We start from the raw sequence: 21,205 nt of genomic DNA on the forward strand, positions 1-21,205 counted from the left end.
GGGAGGGAGAGATTAGCAAAATATTGGAGACAAAAGTCAGTCTCCAGCAGATCGAGACAGCAGGAGAGACGACAAAGTGTCCAGAGTGCAGACTCCTCTTCCTGGAAGAGGAGAGATGAGAGACTAGACAGTAGGGAGAGAAGATGTGGACAGAAAGAAAGGTTTTTAAATGAGAGATAATAAGCATGCTCCTGGGATGAGAAAGAGATGCCACAGAGAAGTCTTGGTAAAAGTGACAGAAGGGTTTTCTAAAGAGCAAGGTCCAAGAGGAGGTGAGAGAGGACGAGCCTGGACTTGGACAAATCAACAGTCATCTTCTGATGGGCGGGCACAACTCTGTGCGTCCCCTGACACGTCCATGCCTGGGCGGGGACACTCATCTCATCCTGCAGAACACACGGCAGGTGTGAGATCTGTTCAGTAGAGTTGAGCTTCCCATTGGTCTGTCAGCACAAAAAAGCCTTCAGTTTGCCTGTTCATAAAAGGAAGGATGGGAGGAGGGGACTCATTACAGAAGGTGCTTTCCAGATCTAAAATTTTGCAACTTGCAATTCTATGAAAATATTGCAGCAAGGTTACTCCTTAAGTGCAAAAACTGGTGCCTAGATCTAGTAAAACAAATTAAGGACTGAACATATGGAGCCAAATAGCTGGTGTCATTATTCAAGCACTGTTGTAGAGTTGAGTGTTCTATGTAGAGTGTTCATATTTTCTGAACTAAAAATTGGGACAGAGCCTAAGAAAGGTTTTCTTTTGTATTTGTGAATTTATTTATTTGGCAAGTCTTTTAAAAGCATGAAAATTAAATCACTTTAAGTTACACATCAAATAAATTGCCTCAACCTAAAACAACATGAGTATATGATATAGGGACCAATGGGGAGTCCTGCAGCATAGGTCTTTGGCCAGATGGAGCCCGCTCCAAGTTGCTATAGGGCACTGGGCAAGAAATGAAGGCATGGGCCTCCTTTCTCAAACTACTTATAATGTGCATGACTGTGCAGTTCTAAGTGACTCAAAGTCACAAATATGAGCTTATGTAAATGTGATCTTATTTTCCCATTAATTTGTACTTCATTTTAAAAATCCCTTATTCTTTTTCTGGTTGTTCATTATTACACTACTAATCCTGAAGAACATAATAAAAAAAGCCTTAAACTTACTTGTGTCATACCTACAGAAGTATTTTGTTTCTCTTTCCCTTTCTCTCCCTCTCTCTCCATTCCTCCTCCTCCTCTCTCCTTTCCTTTTTGGTGCTGAGGATCAAACCCAGGGTACTGCACATGCTAAGTATGTGCTCTACCACTAAGCAATGCCCCAGCCCTATCTTTATTTCTAACTAAACTTTGATAGTAGTTTACAAGAGCTCAAATCTCTGTATTCCACCATCAGTAAAGAATACTTTTGCAACATGAATACTAAGAATTCCTTCGGAATTCCACGAGTACTTTTACTTCAGTATCATCTGCGTAAAGTGTACCAAAAGTATACTCACTATATATTTTCACATGTTAGGCTACTGAATCAAACAAGAGTGGCAAAAAATGAGTCAGGGTGGTATGATGACCAAGAGAGGAGTAAACATCAAACTGAGTCAAAGACAGCATGCTTGGTGTCAACTGGCCTGGTAGGTGACAAGCTTCACAAGGGGATTTAAATTCAGAAATACAGCACCTCGTAACCACTTTTAACAACAAACTCTGATGAAACTTCAGTGATGTTTCTCCTTCAAGCCTTGAAGAGTTAGTTCTAATGTCTTATTGTCTAGGGTATTTTTAACTGAAGATGCTGTATTATTTATATTCCAGGCAATTAAATGTGTATTACTCAGAACCTTCTGTCATTCTGTCTCTACAGTAATTATCTAGAGTACTGGATGATGCCTTCTGAAGATCACCTCAGAGACTGATGAAGGTAAAGCAAAGGCCAATGAGATAGATGTCAAAGAATCTGCAGGAAGTCATTTCTGACATGCTGTTATCTGTGTTCTAAAAAGGATGCAGTTTAATTCCTGTATAATAATAAAGTCTTATTTGTAATGGCGATGAAAAATCTGACAGTAGAACTATTTTGTATAACTTTGTTTTGAAAGAATCACATGCTATATTCTCTCAAGCGCAGTGAAATCTCAGTCATTTTTCTGGTATTATTAATAGGTGCCACTAAGTTATTAATTATATCCCTGGAGCTCAAATGTGAATTATTAGGAAATATTTAGGTCTATGACTATAAAGTTTATATAACAGTTATTATTATGTGATTTTTATATCTTTTATTGGTGATATATTATAGGAAAATATCTACAGCTACATAAACTACTCCAGGAAGATCTAGAATTTTTCAGTTAGTACAAGGAAGTTTTTATTTTTAGAAAATAACCATAGCTGATATGATGTTTACAATGACTGTTTTTGCTTTCATTGCTTTTATAATAAAATTGAAACTGTATTTCATATGCACATATATATGTCTACACATATATAACATATACACACCTCATCAAGGACTTATGGAAGCTGATAGAATATAATAGAGTAATAAGGAAAGGAAAACAGGAGTGGGAGTATGATGAGGTACACAGTATGGGAGATGAAGCCATACTTTACTAAAATGAAGCAGAAAATTTGCCTAATGGCTAAAGCTAAGTTTTTAAATTAATACTCATTACATGGAAAATAAACAAAAATCAGGAGGATAGGAAGGGGATAGGAAAGGCAGCAGAATACAACAGACACTAGTATGACAGTATGTATAAATGTGGATTGTGATCCTGCAATCTGTACACATGGTAAAAATAAGAATTCATACCCCATTTGAATCAAATGATGATATATGATATGTCAAGATCATTGTAATGTTTTGAGAACCAATAAAAATAAATAAATAAATAAATAACAAAACTCAATATACAATCTAGGTTCCTTGGGACAAAAAAAAAATATAACAGAAAATAACTGTCAACAGATTGAAAAGAGATGTCTAAAGCCTTCATAGGACAGTCAACAACATACTAAGTGCCATGAACGTGACAGCCGCACACTCCCTGTGCTGGCGGCTTTCTCTGCTCTCCTCCAAGGCGCCCAGTGCAAACTGTGGGCATCATATGAATGTGAAGGTGGGGGGATGACTGGAGGAAACCAGTCGACTTGGGCATAACATGCAGCTCTTTGATGGTTTAACTCTATCTAGGGATTAAACTAGAATATTTAGAGTAATAAACAGACCATAGAGGTTTTAAAGTCCCCCGCAGGCCTTCTGCAGTACTAAGAGCAAGTCTGAAAAACCAAGGGCCTCACTGGAATTACATGAGCTGAAGGAATGTCTTTAGGTATTTCTTTAGAGAATCAGAGTGTATTCATTGTATAACTGAAACGCATTCAAGGGTCCAAAGTGTGACATAAGAGAAAATGGCCACAAAGCACAGTGACAGGTTTTGTTTATCTTGATTTTTAGATGGCTAGAGTGCTTGTTTTTAAACTTTAGTGTGCCTAAGAATCACCAGTGAGGCTGCTAAGTGCAGCTTCCCAGTGTAGGGGCCCTAAGTGTAGCCTAAAAACAGATCATTCTCTTGAAAGTGGTCTGGGAATAATAATCGGAGATCATTATTCCCCATAGTACCTAATGGGGAGCGATTTCTCATAACGTTTTTGAATTTTACCTTCTTATGTGTATCCTCAGTCTATCAAATAAGAGACAGTAAATGTACTTTGTTTAACATTTAGCTCCTTCCTAGCATGTTCTTGAGAATTATAGAATCTCTAACTATCTGATAGTCTATCAATGACATACATTTAAAGTTTTCTTTATAAGAACCTACAATTTCATATTGATCTTACTTCTACAAAAGTTACATTTCTCTTGAACAGGTGATCTCTTTCTATCATATCAACAGTGTGACTCAGCTCTGTCCTGCTTTGTACACTGGCTCTTCCGGAGTTTAAAGACAAGCCTGGGGTCTCAGATTGTCAAATACATAGGCCTTCTAACCTCACGTTGGTCTCATCTTTCTTTCCTACTCTTATGTCCCTTTGCCTCAATTCCCTCTATTTAAATCTATAAAATGTCCTTCTTAAAAATTTTGAGAATTGGTGGTTTAAAACATTTAGTACCCTATGAATGGCTATATACATGAAAAAGATGATTGTATTATTTTATTAATCATGCACTACTACCTGTTTTAACATCAGCAAGTGAGTTTTGATCAGTGATGCAGAAAGAATGTCTAACAAATTGTACTGGCATATATTATAATCCATTTCTGTTTTCAAGCAGACGATATTACTAGAAGTTTTAATAATTGACAGAAAAGCTATTATATAAACAAAATTTTAGAAACTAAACTTTTTATATCAATCCTTTCAATTAATTAACAATTTGTAGCTTTAAATACATTTTGAATGAAGATGTTGATGAACAAAAAATTCAGTTAACAATATGACTGGGTGAATGAATGCATAACTTATTAAATTACAGGCATTATATAATAATTAATAAACCAGAGACTTTCAGAATAACAATAAAATGGGAATCTGGGAATTAACTGTAAAAAGAAAATCATAGAGAAATTACCTCACTCAAGTTTTAAAATACTGAACCTGAAACTATAAATCTAGATACACATCAGAATCACAAACCCACTGGTGGAGATGGGAAAAAAAATAAAATAAAATAAAGGAAACCTAACTCGGTATTATTTAGTATTATGATGCTATTTCATCTTGGGACTCAGATAAAAAAATTAACATTCTATTTTTAAATATTTAGTGACTTCAGGATACTACATTAACTCTTAACTAATACAACTTTAGTTGGGAAGATCACACTTATAACATTGATTAAAATTATTTAATTTTTCATAGATGTGAAGGTGATAACGTAATGTTGTGATGTTTATTTATTTATTTATTTTGGTTCTTGTCCATGGCTCATAACTCCCTCCCGTAAGTGGACCATAAAAAAATCTAATCTTCCTCTTCCTTTCTATTTGGAACTGGCCAAAAATAAAATTTCTGACCCACCCTTGTCTGATAGTGGGTCATAAGACCTCCCTCATTCTAGAAGGGTTGTATCCCACACCCATGAGGAAAGAATGTTGCTCAGAGAGGCCAACAAGAATCTGAATAGACAGGACTTGTCAAATTTCCCTGCCCAGACAATTAGCAATCACATCTGTGCAATGAAGTTTCCTTAATCCAAAGGACAAGGCTCATAGCACAGTGAGCAAACGGAAGTTCCTGTAGAGTGGGACACCCAGAATGAAATGGAAACTTCATACCCCTTCTCCTGTACCTTGCCCTTTGCATCTCTTCATCTGTGTCCTTTGAAATGTACTTTATATTAAACTGTTAAACATGTAAGTATTTTCTTCAGTTCTGTGAGCTGCTTGAACAAATTATTCAAACCAAAGGAAGGAACTGTGGAAACTCGAATTTGTACTCTGTCGATCAGAAGCATAGGTAAAACAATCCAGGGCTTATGACTGGCATCTGAAGGGTGTATGGAGGGATGTGTTGGGGACTGAGTCTTCAACCTCTAAGATCTGACACTATCTCCAGGTACAGTTAAAACTGAATTGAATTAGAGGAGACCCAGAACTGCTTGCTTGCAGTTGGGGAGAAATCTCTACACCTTACAGAGTCACAGAAGTTCCTTGTGTTGACTGTGGTTTGACAGCAGAGGAAAAGAGACACCGTTTTTCTAATAATCAAAGACAATGTCATCATGTAATTTTTATACATACAAAATATTATCAAATATATTAACTTATTTTGATATATATTTTGGCTTTTCAAATAATATTAAGGTAGAGAGACCCGCAGGAAACTAACATTTTCTGAGCATCTAAAAGCATTCTTCTAGGTACTTTCACAAATGTTACTCATTTATAAAAAGCACTAAGTGAAGCTTCACACCATTTATGATCTCTCAACCACAGCAACTGAATAGCAGCATACAGGAATATTATAGAAACCAGTCTAAGCTAAAACCCACCTCACCTTTAAGAAAGGGCAAAAGGAAGGAAAGCGGGGAGGGAAGAATACAAAACCATATCAAGGTTTTAAAAACAAATGTCACATGCTTGACACACAGATATCCATGCCATCAACTTCAATTGGAGTTTCATATTTAAGAAAAGGCATTGATAAGCAGAGGGCTCATAAGTACTATAAGAAACATATTACAATGCCACAAACAGGGCAGATATTCAATAAAATAATTTTAACTTTTGTGTTATCTTTGTTATTGTTAATGTCTTAACCTAGTACTAGTAAAATTCAGTCAATAGGTAGAATAGCCATCAACCTGTAACACGTTTGAGATCCTGTCCAATTTTAGTGTTCTCTGAAGTCCTCCATAATTTCTTGTCTAACATTTAGCATAAGCTATAAACTTATTTGTTCATCATCCTTCTATATCTATGGGCTGACTCTCAAATGTATGGGCCTGTGTGGCTTTTATCTTCACAGCCTTAATAACATTCAACACAATATTTGTTATAAATCTGATCTTTTGTAAGCTTATGTCCTATCAACTATGTTCTGGTAAAAGGATTACATGCTTTTGTTTAAAACTTTCTTGACTCCTCATTACCTACCAAGTAGCAATCAACTCTTTTGTATGAAATTTGAAGTTCTACATTTGGGCACTATACTAGACTCCCATCCTCCACCAACTTTCCAGCCACCCTACCACACAGCATTTCCTGAACTGACTGTACATTTTTGTGCCTCTACACATTTGCTGGTCTGGTTCTCTCTGCAGTCCAAGAAGACATACTCCCATCTACTCTGCATAACCCACCTCAACAAACTCTACTCTGAAGCTTTCCCAGAACCCACCACATTCCTGCCACAGCCATCACCCCAATTCCCTCAGAGGATACGTCCCTTTTTCCATTTGGCAACTGCTTTTATGAAAGCATTTTTCACAGATATTATTATTTGTCTGCCTTCTCCTCTGTGAAACTTTCTCAGATTCCCATATGCCGAGTTAGGCACTCCATTTATTGCCCAGCTCAGTTCCTGGCAGGTACTCTACTCCAGCATATAACCAGAACCCAAAGTCATCTTTGGGACTCCAGGAACTGAGGATGCTCCTTGGGGAAGAGGCAGGCTCGCAGCCAAGGGAAACAACAGGCCCTTCAAACACTGAGCCATTGACTCATGTTAACCCCAGAAAACTTATTTACATAGCAGTAGCTGCTGCTACAAGAAACACTCTGTTAACATTCAGTGAGATCAGCCCTAATCCAGCTGTTCCTCATCACCTCCACTAAGTGATAGACAAATGCACATTTCCAATTAGACACTTCTTTAGGAACAATAGAATGTGAAAATAACAGCTCTATGTATTCTTAAAAATCAATCACACAATAAATTTAATATATATAATGTTTTAAACAAGAAGAACATAATCCAGATTATGCAACACATTAAAAATTAACTGTATTCTAATTTATCAATCTTATCATAAGAAAATGTGCATCTGTACACATACATGCTATAATACAATTTTTTAAAAATCTGTATTCATAAGTTAGAAACTGCAAAATGAAGAGACTAAGATATAAAGGTCTACTGCAAATATAGAAAAATATATGGGAAGGTTTATGGAGTACAATCAATTCCACAAATACTTGCTGAAGTACCAGGAAATACACAAGATAGAAAGTGGTACCATATAATGTCACTGTTCTCAGGAAACTTACCATCTGCAACAAAACTTTATACTAAAAAGCAACTAGCAAAAGTAAGTAAGGATATTAATGAACTTGTTATGAAAAGAAAATGTTAAGCAACCACGAGTAATAGGTGGTCCTGTTTTCTACAAAAACAATTATCTTGAACAGATTTAAATACGGCTTCTACTGCCTATATGGAGGTAAAAAATTTTTTTAACAAAAGGTGTCTCAGGCTATGAACATTTTGAGATCCACACACTTAAAAAACATGTTACTACCTTTAACACTAAAATAATCTTAATTTCATAGCATGTCAATGCTACACAAAATATATGTAATACTTAGAGTTACACTTTACATATTTAATACTGTTTTAAAAAGTTTATTATTTTCTCAAAGGAAAACACCTATATTAACAGGATATAATATAAATATTGGCCATTATATTAAAAATAAAATTCACTGGTGAAAAGGTAACATAATATTTCTGTTGGCTGAAAGTACAGCTTCTTCCCTAAGTCAGAAACTTCCTAAATCATATTTTGTAATGTAATAAAACCCTGAGTAACTGATGGAAGAATACAGACACATCTAGGCATGCATCTCTTATTCATCTTTTATCTTATGAACAAGATGTCTTCATGACCTGATTTCACATAGCTGGTTCTACTATATTTGCATTTTTGCCTAAAAGCTACCTAAATAATTTTAGAAGGTAAGCAGATATTAACTAATACTTGGCCTTCTAAGAGGCAAGACCTCCAATTAATCTCTGTAAACAATCTACTAAGATTATTTGTTATTGAAAATTACTTATTTTACATGCTGCTGAAGGCATCTTTACCTGCAGATAGCTGGAAAACATTCTTGAAGACCTTTCTTTTTAACTAAAGATCCTTCCAGGCAGTACATAATGATGTCCATAACCTTTGGAGGAAAAGGAATGAATGAAAAATTAATTTTAAATGCTTAATTTTCAAAAAGTTAAATGATTACATTAGGCTTCATTTGCCCATGAAAATTCTAGATAGTTTGATTTTAATAGTTAAAACAAAACCAAAAGTAGTTATTTTTAAACATTTGTATACTACAGGCTATCCTTTGTCTTACTTGTGATAAAAATTTAATGACAGTGAAGTAAACAGAATAGACTTGTTAACTTTGAATCTACTCATGTTTATGTAAAAGACATATAGCTTTCATTCAAGCACATTATACAACTTGTTTTAATAATGTCAAGGAGAATTTCTATAACCTTTAAAAAATACTCTAATATAGACCAATTCAATGTGAATGGGAAAACGACATGGCACTCATTTTGGTTTTTGAGGAAATTTAATTAAAGCCTCTAGAAATGTCACAAAAGTTAATTCATTTTAGTTATCTCTTTCTTGCTTGCTTTCACTCTCTTACCTTCTTTCCCTTCTTTTCTCTCTTTATCTTAGAGATTCTGGAAACTAAGGTACCAATTTATATTAATACCCTGGAATATTTAATTTAGGATATTGACATATCATTAAACAAGACAGTTCTTACCTCCACAAGAAGATCCACAACATCTGTAGGCATCTTTTCGATGAGAATTTCAATGACTCTCAGGATTTCCCCTTTAGCTCGTGCAAGGGTTGTAGTGTGCATATTCTGCTGTGATTGGGTATTTGCTGCAAGAGCTGTATGTCTGTGTACCTATAAAAATATTTCCATGCTGTAGATATAACTGCCACTTAATATAATTTTACATTTTTGAGTTATTTTTCACTTACTAATTCTACAGAAAAAAAATGAGCACAAAAGCAAATCATGGGGTGGTTCAGGAAATACTCTGGATCACCCCCCCAAAATCAGATAACAACTCAATAAATATTGTCTAAAAATTCAATATATTCTTGGGTATTATTTGAGATCTTAATATAATATTACCATGACATTTAAGAAAAGAAACATATTGAAGATTGAAGATTTATGGATTCAGTATATTTGGTACTGAAGTATATAGTGTGGTTAGGAAACACCCAGAAGGAGATATGATCCTTGATCTCAAGAATTAATGGTAAATAATATTTATATAACATTGTGTTCCAGAGACTATTTTAAGCGCTTTATCATCAAATTAGGAAATCAAAATGAACAAAGCAAATAACAAATCCAAGTGTGATTTTTCCCATACAAATTGTAAGTTTTCCAGTTCAGAGGAGACAGAATATTAACAGGTCCTGGACTAGCCATGGAGCAGTGGACACAGGGAAAGGATAGGAAACAGTGGCAACAATGAGAAATATGTTAGTATTTTACTTGAATAATTTATGATTAAAAAGTAAATTGGAAAACTTGGTTTTAAAAGATAATACAGGCTGTTACATCAAAATATTTTAAAATACCTTTCTAACCAAAAGCTAAAGGAGAGAGAATCCAAAGCATGGGTGTTCTAACAGTTCAATTAACAAGACTCATAAGTAAATGGTACAAATTAAGTTTGAAATCACAATAAATATAAGAACCTGTTAGATTAATATGACCCTTATTCAGTATAGTCAATATAACTACCTTTGTGTACTCCATGAATGGGAAAAATTGGTAAAGAATTTTCAACACTTATAAAACTGTTTATTTGGGCTGGGGTTATAGCTCAGTGGTAGAGTGCTTGCCTAGCATGTGTGAGGCACTGGGTTCAATTCTTAGCATCATATATAAATAAATATAAAAATAAAATAAAGGTCCACTAACAACTAAAAAAATTTTTAAACTGTTTATTTATATATACATACATTATAATATTTTGTTCCAAATATATATGTATGTATAATTTAAATGTAGTGGAACCTTACATAAGACCATACACTTTTAGAAAGATATACATCTAGTCCTAAATTTATTTTTGATGTAAATCTACAGTTCCACTGCCTCATAATCAACTATACAAATTGCTATTAGAACCTTCTTTCCTCCCTTCTAGCTACCTTTACATCAGAAATACTTACAGCATGCCTATTAAGGATGGCTGTGGGGCAGACACAGGCCCAATAGGTTTCAGGTTATCAGAATAGACTCAGAAGTATTTATTCCATAATTTAAAAATTCATCATAGCTACAGGAAAAACAACTCAGACAGAGCCCATGCCCTATGGACACCCCGGTGTCTGCACATTATTCATGTGGAAATGGAACAAACCTTTAAAAAAAAATTTAGGGTCTTATCATCCTTTCTCTTTTCTCCCCATCACCAAGACCTATAAGAAAGATCCTATAATTGGTTCATTGTTCTTTACTAGTTTTTCAGTTAGATGTGGGCAATTAGTTAGAACACTAAGAATGTGGGAATCAATTGGCATTCAAGTCTTTATCTGTGACATGTAATAGGAAAAACAATTAGCACGTTTATGACTTACATTTTTTTGTTTACAGTTGGAGAACCAGTGCTAAATAAGAAGTTTACTTTGATTACAAGTAGGTACTTACACTTGAAAAATGTGAATACCTTTAATAGGCTTTAATTTGCATACCCCTGCTATATTTCAGATTGAAAAACTATTGTCAAATATTTGCAAGTGAATTAGCTTTGAGAACAGAAGTGAATACCACAGCACAAGTAATGAATGCACAGCTGTGGAATTCAGAGTGCATGCACAAACAGGAATATATTCATGTCAGTACTAAATCATTAACTTGTTTTGTTTTAGAACAAGTTGGAAGGATCATTTGTGGGTATGAACCCTCAGTTTACAGTGTCAGATAATTCTTTTAAATGGGAAACTGCAGCACACTGTGGAGTCCCCTCACCTCTTTGGCTATAGTGGTGATGAAGGCGGGTGGTCTGGCAGTGGCAATGAGAGAGAGGGCATGCCTTGCGGAGCGGGCGGAGTCAGCTGCAGGGCTCAGAGGCAGCCCCATTGTGATGCTAAACAGGGATCAGAAAAAAAGAAAAAAGAAAAGAAGCATTAGAAATATAGAGTGAAAAGATTAGACACAGCTTATAATGTCAGTTCAAGGTCAATGGGAGCACTCAAACAGTTAGAATATAATGGACTTGCAACAATGAGCAGTGATTAGGAGTCAGGGTGTTCTGGCATCAAATACAAAATCGAATAATTAACCGTGAAGATTGAAAACAGTATGCGCATCTGTCCAAAGTGTTAAAAATGCCTTGTTAACAAATTATCAAGAACTAGTACTGAATACATATCACAAAGCTCAGAAAAACGCAAGAATGAATATCATGCTGGGTATTTTCAAATTTTGGCCTAAAAAAATTAAAGGTAATAATTTATTTATAAGTTCACCTTAAAAGACTATTTTAGGCTGTGTGTGTGTGTGTGACAGGAAGCAGAATTCATTCTTATTTATTTATTTATTTAGTTTTTTTTTTTTTTTGGTTGCTCATGACAATACAATGATCTTGACATATCATACATTTGATTCAAATGGGGTATGAATTCTTAATTTTCCACGCGTACAGGTTGCAGGATCACATTGGTTATACGGCCACGTATATACATACAGCAATACTAGAATTCATTCTTAATCTAGAAAATTATCAGAAGAACTGAGAATGACAAAATTGCTTTTAGTTTGTATTTTATTCTTAGTTTGAAATAGCCTCAGTACTACTATTTACCCCACACTTAGTACTTTTAGAACTAGTCTACTAATTGGCATGCTCTACTGACAGTTTATTTAGTATTGATATAAAATTAAATTAACTAATACTGGTTCTCCTTATATAAAGAACAGGTGACAGGACATATAAAACTATGTACTCAATGAAATAAACCCTTCCAAACTGAGAGTACAAAGGTCCTGGTGGATAGGGTGCTATATTCATTTTCCACCTGACACATAATAATGATAGTCTTACTTCCAATTGTACTTTATATTACATATAAACCACTGTGAAAAGTATTAAGACCTTAAATTAAAATGTGGCATGTGATCTGCATATTAACTTCGCACAAATAGTTTTGTTAAAATGGAGCCTGTTATAGTTCTCTAATTAAGTAGTTTTCATATTTAAATATTCATATGAAGATACATTAAGATTTATCCTACTCCAATTATATATGTCTTTGTGGTTCATGTGTAAATTGGATTATGTTTACTAAAAATTCTCAGAAATTTCACAGGTATCCTTGTATTTGAACTTTTAGTTGTAAATAAAGATGACATAGGCATTCTTGTCACCATTAAAGGAGCTAAATTGATCCTGAAAAATTCTGCTTACAATTTTTTTGTAACTTTTATACAGCTTAAATCTTTGATAATATATAACTGTCTTTCATCTTTTTTCCAAAATGAGGATAAATGCAAAGCAGGAACTCAGAGGGGAGTATTTCTTTGATGTTTACAAATACATCACATTTACAAATGTGAGCTGAGAAAACACACACACACACACACACACACACACACTGAATAACAAACAAATGGGATATAGTTTCTCCCTCAAAAGTCTTGTGCCCTTGGGTCCCAGCAGCAGCTGGAAAGAAGTGTTCAGCAGGATGAGCAGTTATCTAGTTCCCTTTTTGGATTAAACTTCACTATTGAAAATTCAGAAAAGGAAATGTGCACTATGTGAGTAGTGCTTGGGCTGAATTGCTTAATAATTATTGTAAAATTTAGATTATATACCATATTTTAGGTTGTTTTTAAAAACAAAATAACTAAACTTTTTAGTTATCCTATGATGTTTCCTTTCTTTAATCAATTTGGGTGAATATGGGTTGATTACATTGAAAGGCTGGGACAAACCAATTTTTATTTCAGTTGAATAACTCTGAACAAATCCAAATAAAATTTTTCAAGATTAAGAAAATCACAGAATGTTGGAGTTGGACCCAGGGTCTAGGATTGAAACCAGTCTTCCTTGTGCTATTTCATGTTCTTTTGTAGTTGTCCTACAATATCTCTAGGAGGTAGCTGATAAAGTCATTTCACAAATGAAGAATCAGGTCCACATAAGTTAAATTTGAAACCAAGGCAGCAGTATACTGTGTTCCCCACCTATCTATTATTTTGTATTCCCTTTCCAAAATATAAAATGGAAAATTCCAAAAGTAATTAAAGAGTTTTAAATTGCATGACATTCTGAATAGCATGATGAAATTTCATACTTTCCTGTTAAATCTTGCCCATGGTGTGAATTATCCCTCTCTCCTGAGCATCCATGCAATATATGCTACCTACCCACTGGTAGTCATGTTGGTTATCAGAGGGTCGTCATATAGCAGTGCTTATGTTCAGATAACCCTTTCATAATAGGTGAATGCTATGTCACAGTACCTACATCATTCACCTCACTTCATCTTTTCACATAGGCACTGAATTGGCTCACATTACAAGAAGAGTACAGTTCAAAAAGACATTTTGAGAGACCACATTCACATAACTTTTATTTTAGTATACTATTATAATTCTTCTATTTTATTATCAGTTATTGCTTTTTTAAAATTTTTTATTGTTGGTTGTTCAAAACATTACAAATTTCTTGATATATCATATTTCACACTTTGATTCAAGTGGGTTATGAACTCCCATTTTTACCCCATATGCAGACTGCTTTTAATCTCACTGTGCCTAATTTATAATTTATCACAGGTATGTATATATAAAAAAAACAGCATGCACAGGGTTTGGTACCACCCTTTAGGCATTCACTAGGGGACTTGGAACATATCCCTTGCAGATAAGGGGGGATTAATGTAATGTCTTTGAGCATAGCTGACCTTTGGAGGGGCCTGATGATACTATGGTTGATTGGATTGATGAATTGGTAACATGACTGAACTCAGCAGCTTTAGATGAATGGTTAAATTGCATCCCTGAGAGGAGTCTAGTGATATGTTAATACTTGGACGTCAGCTGTTTTGTTCAATATCAACAGTGGTTTGAATGAAGATACAGGATATACTCTTATCAACTGGCATGGACATAAAGTTGTAATGGAGAACAATCATATTAAGTAACCGAACTGGGATACACAAAGTCCTCAAAAAGATCAACTTTAGTTGAATAATAAATCTTATGTGAGGATAAATACACACTATTCTGAGCTTGTGAACTGCTGAGCATTGTAACTAAACATAAATATGTCTGTTCGTGATATGGCTGCCAACAGAGTTAGTTTATATGGAGGGATGTAATTCTGGGGAATGGGTTATTCCTGCTGTATACTTCATAGCCTGTCTATCCTCCTCTAGCTCCCTAGGTGCTAAGAGAAAGGGTTGGCTTCTGAAAGATAAGAGCTACAGAATACCTGTGGAGTCCAGAGAAGTCCCCAAGCTGTATAGCTAGAAACCAGAGTTTTAGGCACTTAAAAGAGAATCCTAGCACACTTACCACCCATTACTAAGTCCTCACTTCCACTGTTTCTCTGTTCTCTGCATGGAGGGCAAATGTTTAGTGGAAAGGGGAGACACAGAGAGAGGGAAGAAGGGGCAGAGACAGTAAGCAAAGGAGAGCCTATATCATATAAACACAGATGCTTCTTCTGAGCAAAGAGGTCCCACACACAGAGGGAAAGAAAAATGAGTCAACCAACAATAGGTCACTGGCTTCAATTTAAAGGCCTAGCCACATACTGCCTTCTCCTATCCTCCTATCTCCTATCCTCCTGAAAAAGACCTTTGAATTGGGGGAATCAGTATTCTCCTTATATCAAACAAAACAAAACAAAACAAAACAAAACGTGGCAAAGTTCACTATGGAGTGGCAGGATCTGGATGATAAGCTGTAGGGCAAGGTAGAAGGGAACCAAAGTCATGTAGACACTTCCTTGTCAGCACCTGGCCACCTGAGCACAGGATCACAGAATGTGAACAGATCTACTGCAATGACGTCAGGGTTCTGCAGTCACCTTGAGGGCACCCTCAGTGCAAAGTGGGAGGGCTGTGAGTGTGAGAGCGGATAGGCTGCCAAGGCCCAGGGGAGGAAGGAAGAGAAAGCTGACTCTCTCCCCTACTCAACAGAGCATCAACTTTATTTAATGGTTACCCTGCTTTAAAAATCTCCAGTTGCTTCCCATCCGTCTAAGAAAAATCTTAACTCCTTGGCTTGAATTTTGAAAAACCCTAAACTCCCAGGCCCTTCAAAATCTAGTTTCACTAATTTTCAACTCAGTCTTCTCAACATCAGGCTACTGTATTTCAAAGTTGTTCCTGAAAATTCTGTTCTTTTACTTACTCCAGGATTTTGCTAACACTGCTCCTCTGCCCCCTCCTACTGGCACACTCTTCTCCCTCCCCTTTGATCAATTCCTGTCTTCCCCACATGGTATTCCGCAATTGCTTCAGCATTCTGTGACCTTCTATTGAAACAAACAACAACAAAGCCCATTCATTAGGGGCCCTTAATACACAGAATCCCATTCTGCCAGGCCTTAGAAATTAGTTTTGTTCTATGAACTCTGTGCAGATTGTGAGCATGCCTTCTAATCCTGTGTATCCCCCCAAAGTGCCTAGTACAGCCCTTGGACACAGCGGAAGCTCAATAGTTATGCACTAAATGATGCCAGCTGGCAAATTCAGCAGGAGAAAAGGAAATCGCTTAAGCCAGTTATTGGACTGGATTGACCAGGCAATGAAGTCAAAGTAATTGATCTGGTGGTCTCAACAGACAAAGTCTAATTCTACACGTAGTCATCTTTGAAGTCAAGTCTGCACTGTGTGTGTGCTCTATTTTAATGTGGGATTCTACCTGAGTGAAGAACGGTCAGAGGATGAGTGGCTGGAAAGGGAAGGGGCTTTCTGTCTGGTTCTGGAATCTATGTGAACAGGGAGCACACACTTTGTTTCTGATCCTGCTTATGTGGCTGTTACACAGATCATTTGTTTTGTAGCCTTATGGGATGGGCCTTTAGTTTCAGTCTTTATTCTTAAAAAATTGGACATGACAGACTATATTTTGCTCAGCATTTCAGTGTACACATCCAATATGAAATATCAGAGATGATAGATATTATAAATAAAAAACATGAATAGAAAAGGAGTCCACTCAAGCTGTGCTCACTCTTTCACCTGACTGCTCATTAATCCTGTTCTGGGGCTCATTCCATCATGGTAAAAGTATTTTGAAAGTCACATGTAAGAACACTTCAGTCAAATGTCACCATATAAAATTGTAAGACTTCACCATTTGTCAAAGAAAGGAATAATATAAGGGAATATTCAGAGGGAAGAACACTTAAACATTCATCAAATAGCCTGCAAATCTTGGTCAGTCACAAAAGGGCACTGAAAACACTCCCCACCAAAAACAAAGAAGATCAAAATGCATACTTAATATTATAGCAGTTCAGATTTTCATCCTTCCTGATAAAGTAAGTGTTAGTATTTGTCCTCAACTTAATATGGAATCTTCAATTCTTTTTTTAAAATTTTATTTATTTATTTTTTAGTCATACATGACAGTAGAATGCATTTTGATATATAATACTTACATGGAATGTACATACATCAATCATATTGTCTATTCTATTCTGCTGCCCTTCCTATCCTCCCTACTCCTCCCCTCCTCTCCCATCCTTCCTCTCTATCCAATCTAATGTGACACACTTTTTTTTCCTTTTTCTCATTACAACATCATATATGTATTCTGTATAACAATGAGGTTCTCCTTCCATCTTCTGTGCAACTCCCCTTCTCCCTCTTTTTCCCTCCCACCTCTCTTCCCTATTTAGTGGTAGTCTGGAATCTTCAATTCTTCATTCAACATGGACCTTAACATCATAACTCATAGGTAGCATTCATTTCTTAAACCCAAAGATAGAAATTCTTTCTCTTCCAAATGCCCATCTTTTAAAACTAAAATAAAATATTAAAAAAGAACTATATTCTAAATTCTGTATTTATTCACAGTGCATGAAAGCTATGCTAACATGATTAACTTAAATGGCTTCCTCAGATTATAAGTAAATCTCATCGCAACAAGAATAGTCTATATGTCAAATTCCAAAGCATGCTAGCACTTGTAAGATGTGTTGCTTTTCCCACTTCCCACCCTTCCAATTTAAAAAAATATGGCTATACTCCTGTTAAATAGAGAATTCTTTCCTCCAACTCTATATTGTTCAAAAGGAATCTTTCTAGTTTATGGCACTTATCTATATACTAAAGCATGTGTGATTTCCAGCAACAGTGTCTCTCCCTTAACATCTCGTAAGCCATGATGATCCCCTAAAAGCAATAGGCTCTCTGTCATTCACCAATGTCCTTCAGTTGTGATAGTATACAATGAGAAACCAGCCCCTTAAGCAACTGGACCAGCACTGTTCCACTTTCCTCACACACAATAAAGGCCCTGCATCGTGAACTAGGCAAATGGAGTCAAAATTGCAGACCATAAAAACAGACATTAGCTCTAGCCTTCCAAGGACACAAGGATATTCTACTCATTTATAAGGTAGAATTTTCTACTATTTCTAATATTTTATAAATATATACACAACCACTCAGATCTAACAAATTTTGGATTTGTTAAAAAAATACTTCTGTATATTTCTATTTTTCTCAAAATTGTGATTTCAATGAAGTGTAGCCTCAATTTTCTACTAACCCATTCAACATAAATGAGTAGTCCGTCCTCACTCAATAAAAGAAATCCCTTGGGATTCCAAGATGGCTGTCCAGAGGGAGGCAGCATTCTGTGTTGCTCCATGAGCTGGGATGAAAGTAGTGAGAATACTGCTTCTCTGCAAGCCATACTCCTGCTCCCACACAGGAATCACGGCCACCCTGCCCATTGAGGGCTCCAGGCCTCAGCTTCAGAGTAGGTCTCCCAACTACTCACCCAGGTAGGACTACTGGTACTGGAGTGGGACCATCAGCACCCACACAGAACTCTCGGCCACCCACCCAAGCAGAAATCACTGATGCTGCTCTCACTCAGGACACCCGGCAGTTTCCCACACGCAGGAACTCTAGCCGCCACTCCCGTGTGGACCCCCATCTACCAACGTGGGGTTCCCCAGTCATCACCATCTTGGGACTCTGCAGCAGCAGAGATATTCCCCTATGTGCTATAACCTGCCTGAAAACTTCACACAGGCTCTGAAGTCAGTAACAGCCACACACTGCACACCACAGAGCTCCTCTCTGAATTCACTGTCCAACACCATCACCTAGCTCCCCCACCTGACCCGACACCGCAATGCTGAAAGCAGAAGCCTTTATCACCATCTTCAATAGGGGTCAAATTCCAGTTTGGAATTCCAGTTGGCCAGGTACCCAGTTTCTAACTCCCCCCTCTCCCCAGCAGCCACTAACCAGGCACAGTGACAACCTGGTTACCTTAACCATCCTAAGGGCAGAGATACCAGCTAACAATAGATAACCCTACCTAATGGATGAAAAGGGAGGCAGGAAAGATACTGATCTTCAACCAAAACAATCCTGTTTCTTCCTTCAAGATTTTTTTCCATCTCCCTCTCTATTCTCCTGCCCTCACATCCTCAACATATGTGAAACCAAGTACTTTGCATAAATTAGGATTTTGAGGACTGGTACGTCTGAAGTTGTGTTGTACATTCTTTTTTCTTTTATTTTTTCCCACCAATTTCTACTATTTTAACATTGTTTATTTTTCTCAATCTATATGTGTGTTTGTTTTATGTTCTCTACTGTCTTCCCACTTACTGGTCTACCCAAAATTACTTCCTCTCCGTTTGCCTGCTACTAATCTTCCTCTTTAGATTTGTCTTTCACACTTCTTATGATATAACAACTCTATATCCTCACCTCCTACCTCCTCAGCATATCATGCTACTCCTGAGCCCTGGTTTTTTTGTCCACCATCAGAAACTGTAAACCCTTTTACAAACCTACTGAGTATATTGTAGATAATAATTGAATTCACCATTTCTGTACATTGTGACCAAACTGTAAACCAAATTCAGGAAGCTTACAGGACGCTGAAGTTACAAAATCACAACAGATCCACTAAGGCACATTATAATGAAAATGCCTAACTTACCGAATAAGGAGAGAATATTAAAAGCCATAAGAGAAAGGAATCAGATTACATATAGGAGGAAACCAATTAGATTATTTGCAGAGTTTTCAACCCAGACCCTGAAAGCTAGAAGATCCTGGAACAATATATATCAAGCTCTGAAAGAAGATGGATGCTGGGTTAGGGCTATATCTCAGTGGCAAAGAGCTTGCGTAGCATGTGTGAGGCACTGGGTTCAATCCTTAGCACTACATAAAAATAAATAAAATAAAGGCAATTCTGTCCAACTACAACTACAAAAAAAAAAAAAGAAAAAGAAAATGGATGCCAACCAAGAATCTTATATCCAGCAAAATTAAGCTTTAGATTTGATGATGAAATAAAAACCTTTCATGATAAAAAATAGTTTAAAGAATTTACAACTCGGAAACCTGCACTATAGAACATCCTCTGCAAAATATTCCATGAAGAGGAACTGAAAGACAACAATGAAAAACAGCAAAGGGAAAACTAATCAAAGGAGAAACCAAGTCAAGTTAAATACCAAAAATAAACAAAAATGGCTGGGAATACAAATCATGTCTCAATAATAACCCTGAATGTTAATGGCCTAAACTCACCAATCAAAAGACATAGACTGCAAGATTAAATTAAAGAAAAAAAGACCCAACAATATGCTGCCTCCAAGAGACTCATCTCATAAGAAAACATCCACATGTCATACTGCTAAAGGGACCTATTCATCAACAAGACATAACAATAAGTTTATATGCCCCAAACAATGGAGTGTATACGTTCATCAAACAAACTCTTCTCAAGTTCAAGAGTCAAATAGACCACAACACAATAATTCTGGGTAATTTTAACATACCTCTTTCACCACTGGATAGATTGTCCAAACAAAAGCTGAACAAAGAAACTACAGAACTCAATGATATAATCAATAACTTAGACTTATATATAGAATATTTAATCCTATATTAAATATATAGAATATTTAATATATTCTATATATTTAATATAGACATATATAGAATATTTAATCCTTCAAGAACGAATACACTTTCTTCTCAGCAGCACATGGATCCTTCTCTAAAATAGACCACACTTAGACATTGCTGGTGGGACTGCAAAATGGTGCTGCCAATACGGAAGGCAGCATGGAGATTCCTTGGAAAACTGGGAATGGAACCACCTTTTGACTCAGCTATCCCATTCCTCGGTCTATACCCAAAGGACTTAAAAAACAGCAAACTCAGGGACACATCCATATCAATGTTTATTGTAGCACAATTCATAATAGCTAAACTGTGGAACCAACCTAGATGCCCTTCAGTAGATGAGTGGATAAAGAAACTGGTATATTACTCAGCAATAAAAGAGAATAAAATCATGGCATTTGCAGGTTAATGGATAGAGTTGGAGGATATAATGCTAAGTGAAATTAGCCAATCCCCCCAAAAACAAATACCAAATGTTTTCTCTGATATAAGGAGGCTGATTCATAGCCGGGTTTAGAGGGGGAGCATGAGACGATTAGACAAACTCTAGATAGGGCAAAGGAGAAGGAGGGGAAGGGAGGGGGTA

General features: G+C 36.1%; 1 protein-coding gene across 4 annotated transcripts in view; it reads right to left on the reverse strand.

Annotated features, from left to right (window-relative positions):
• The window catches only part of Wdr7 (WD repeat domain 7), a 334,029-nt gene that overhangs the window by 71,905 nt on the left and 240,919 nt on the right, over positions 1-21,205 (reverse strand). For all 4 annotated transcript variants that reach the window (XM_015482357.2, XM_048806161.1, XM_048806162.1 and 1 more), the window contains 3 exons: positions 11,459-11,576; positions 9,218-9,367; positions 8,526-8,608 (listed from right to left, as the gene is read on the reverse strand). In XM_015482357.2, the coding sequence (XP_015337843.1) occupies positions 8,526-8,608; positions 9,218-9,367; positions 11,459-11,576 (351 nt within the window). The remainder of the gene's footprint in view (positions 1-8,525; positions 8,609-9,217; positions 9,368-11,458; positions 11,577-21,205) is intronic.

Source organism: Marmota marmota, unplaced genomic scaffold (assembly GCF_001458135.2).
Source record: "Marmota marmota marmota unplaced genomic scaffold, marMar, whole genome shotgun sequence".
Classification (NCBI taxonomy): Eukaryota; Metazoa; Chordata; class Mammalia; order Rodentia; family Sciuridae; genus Marmota; species Marmota marmota.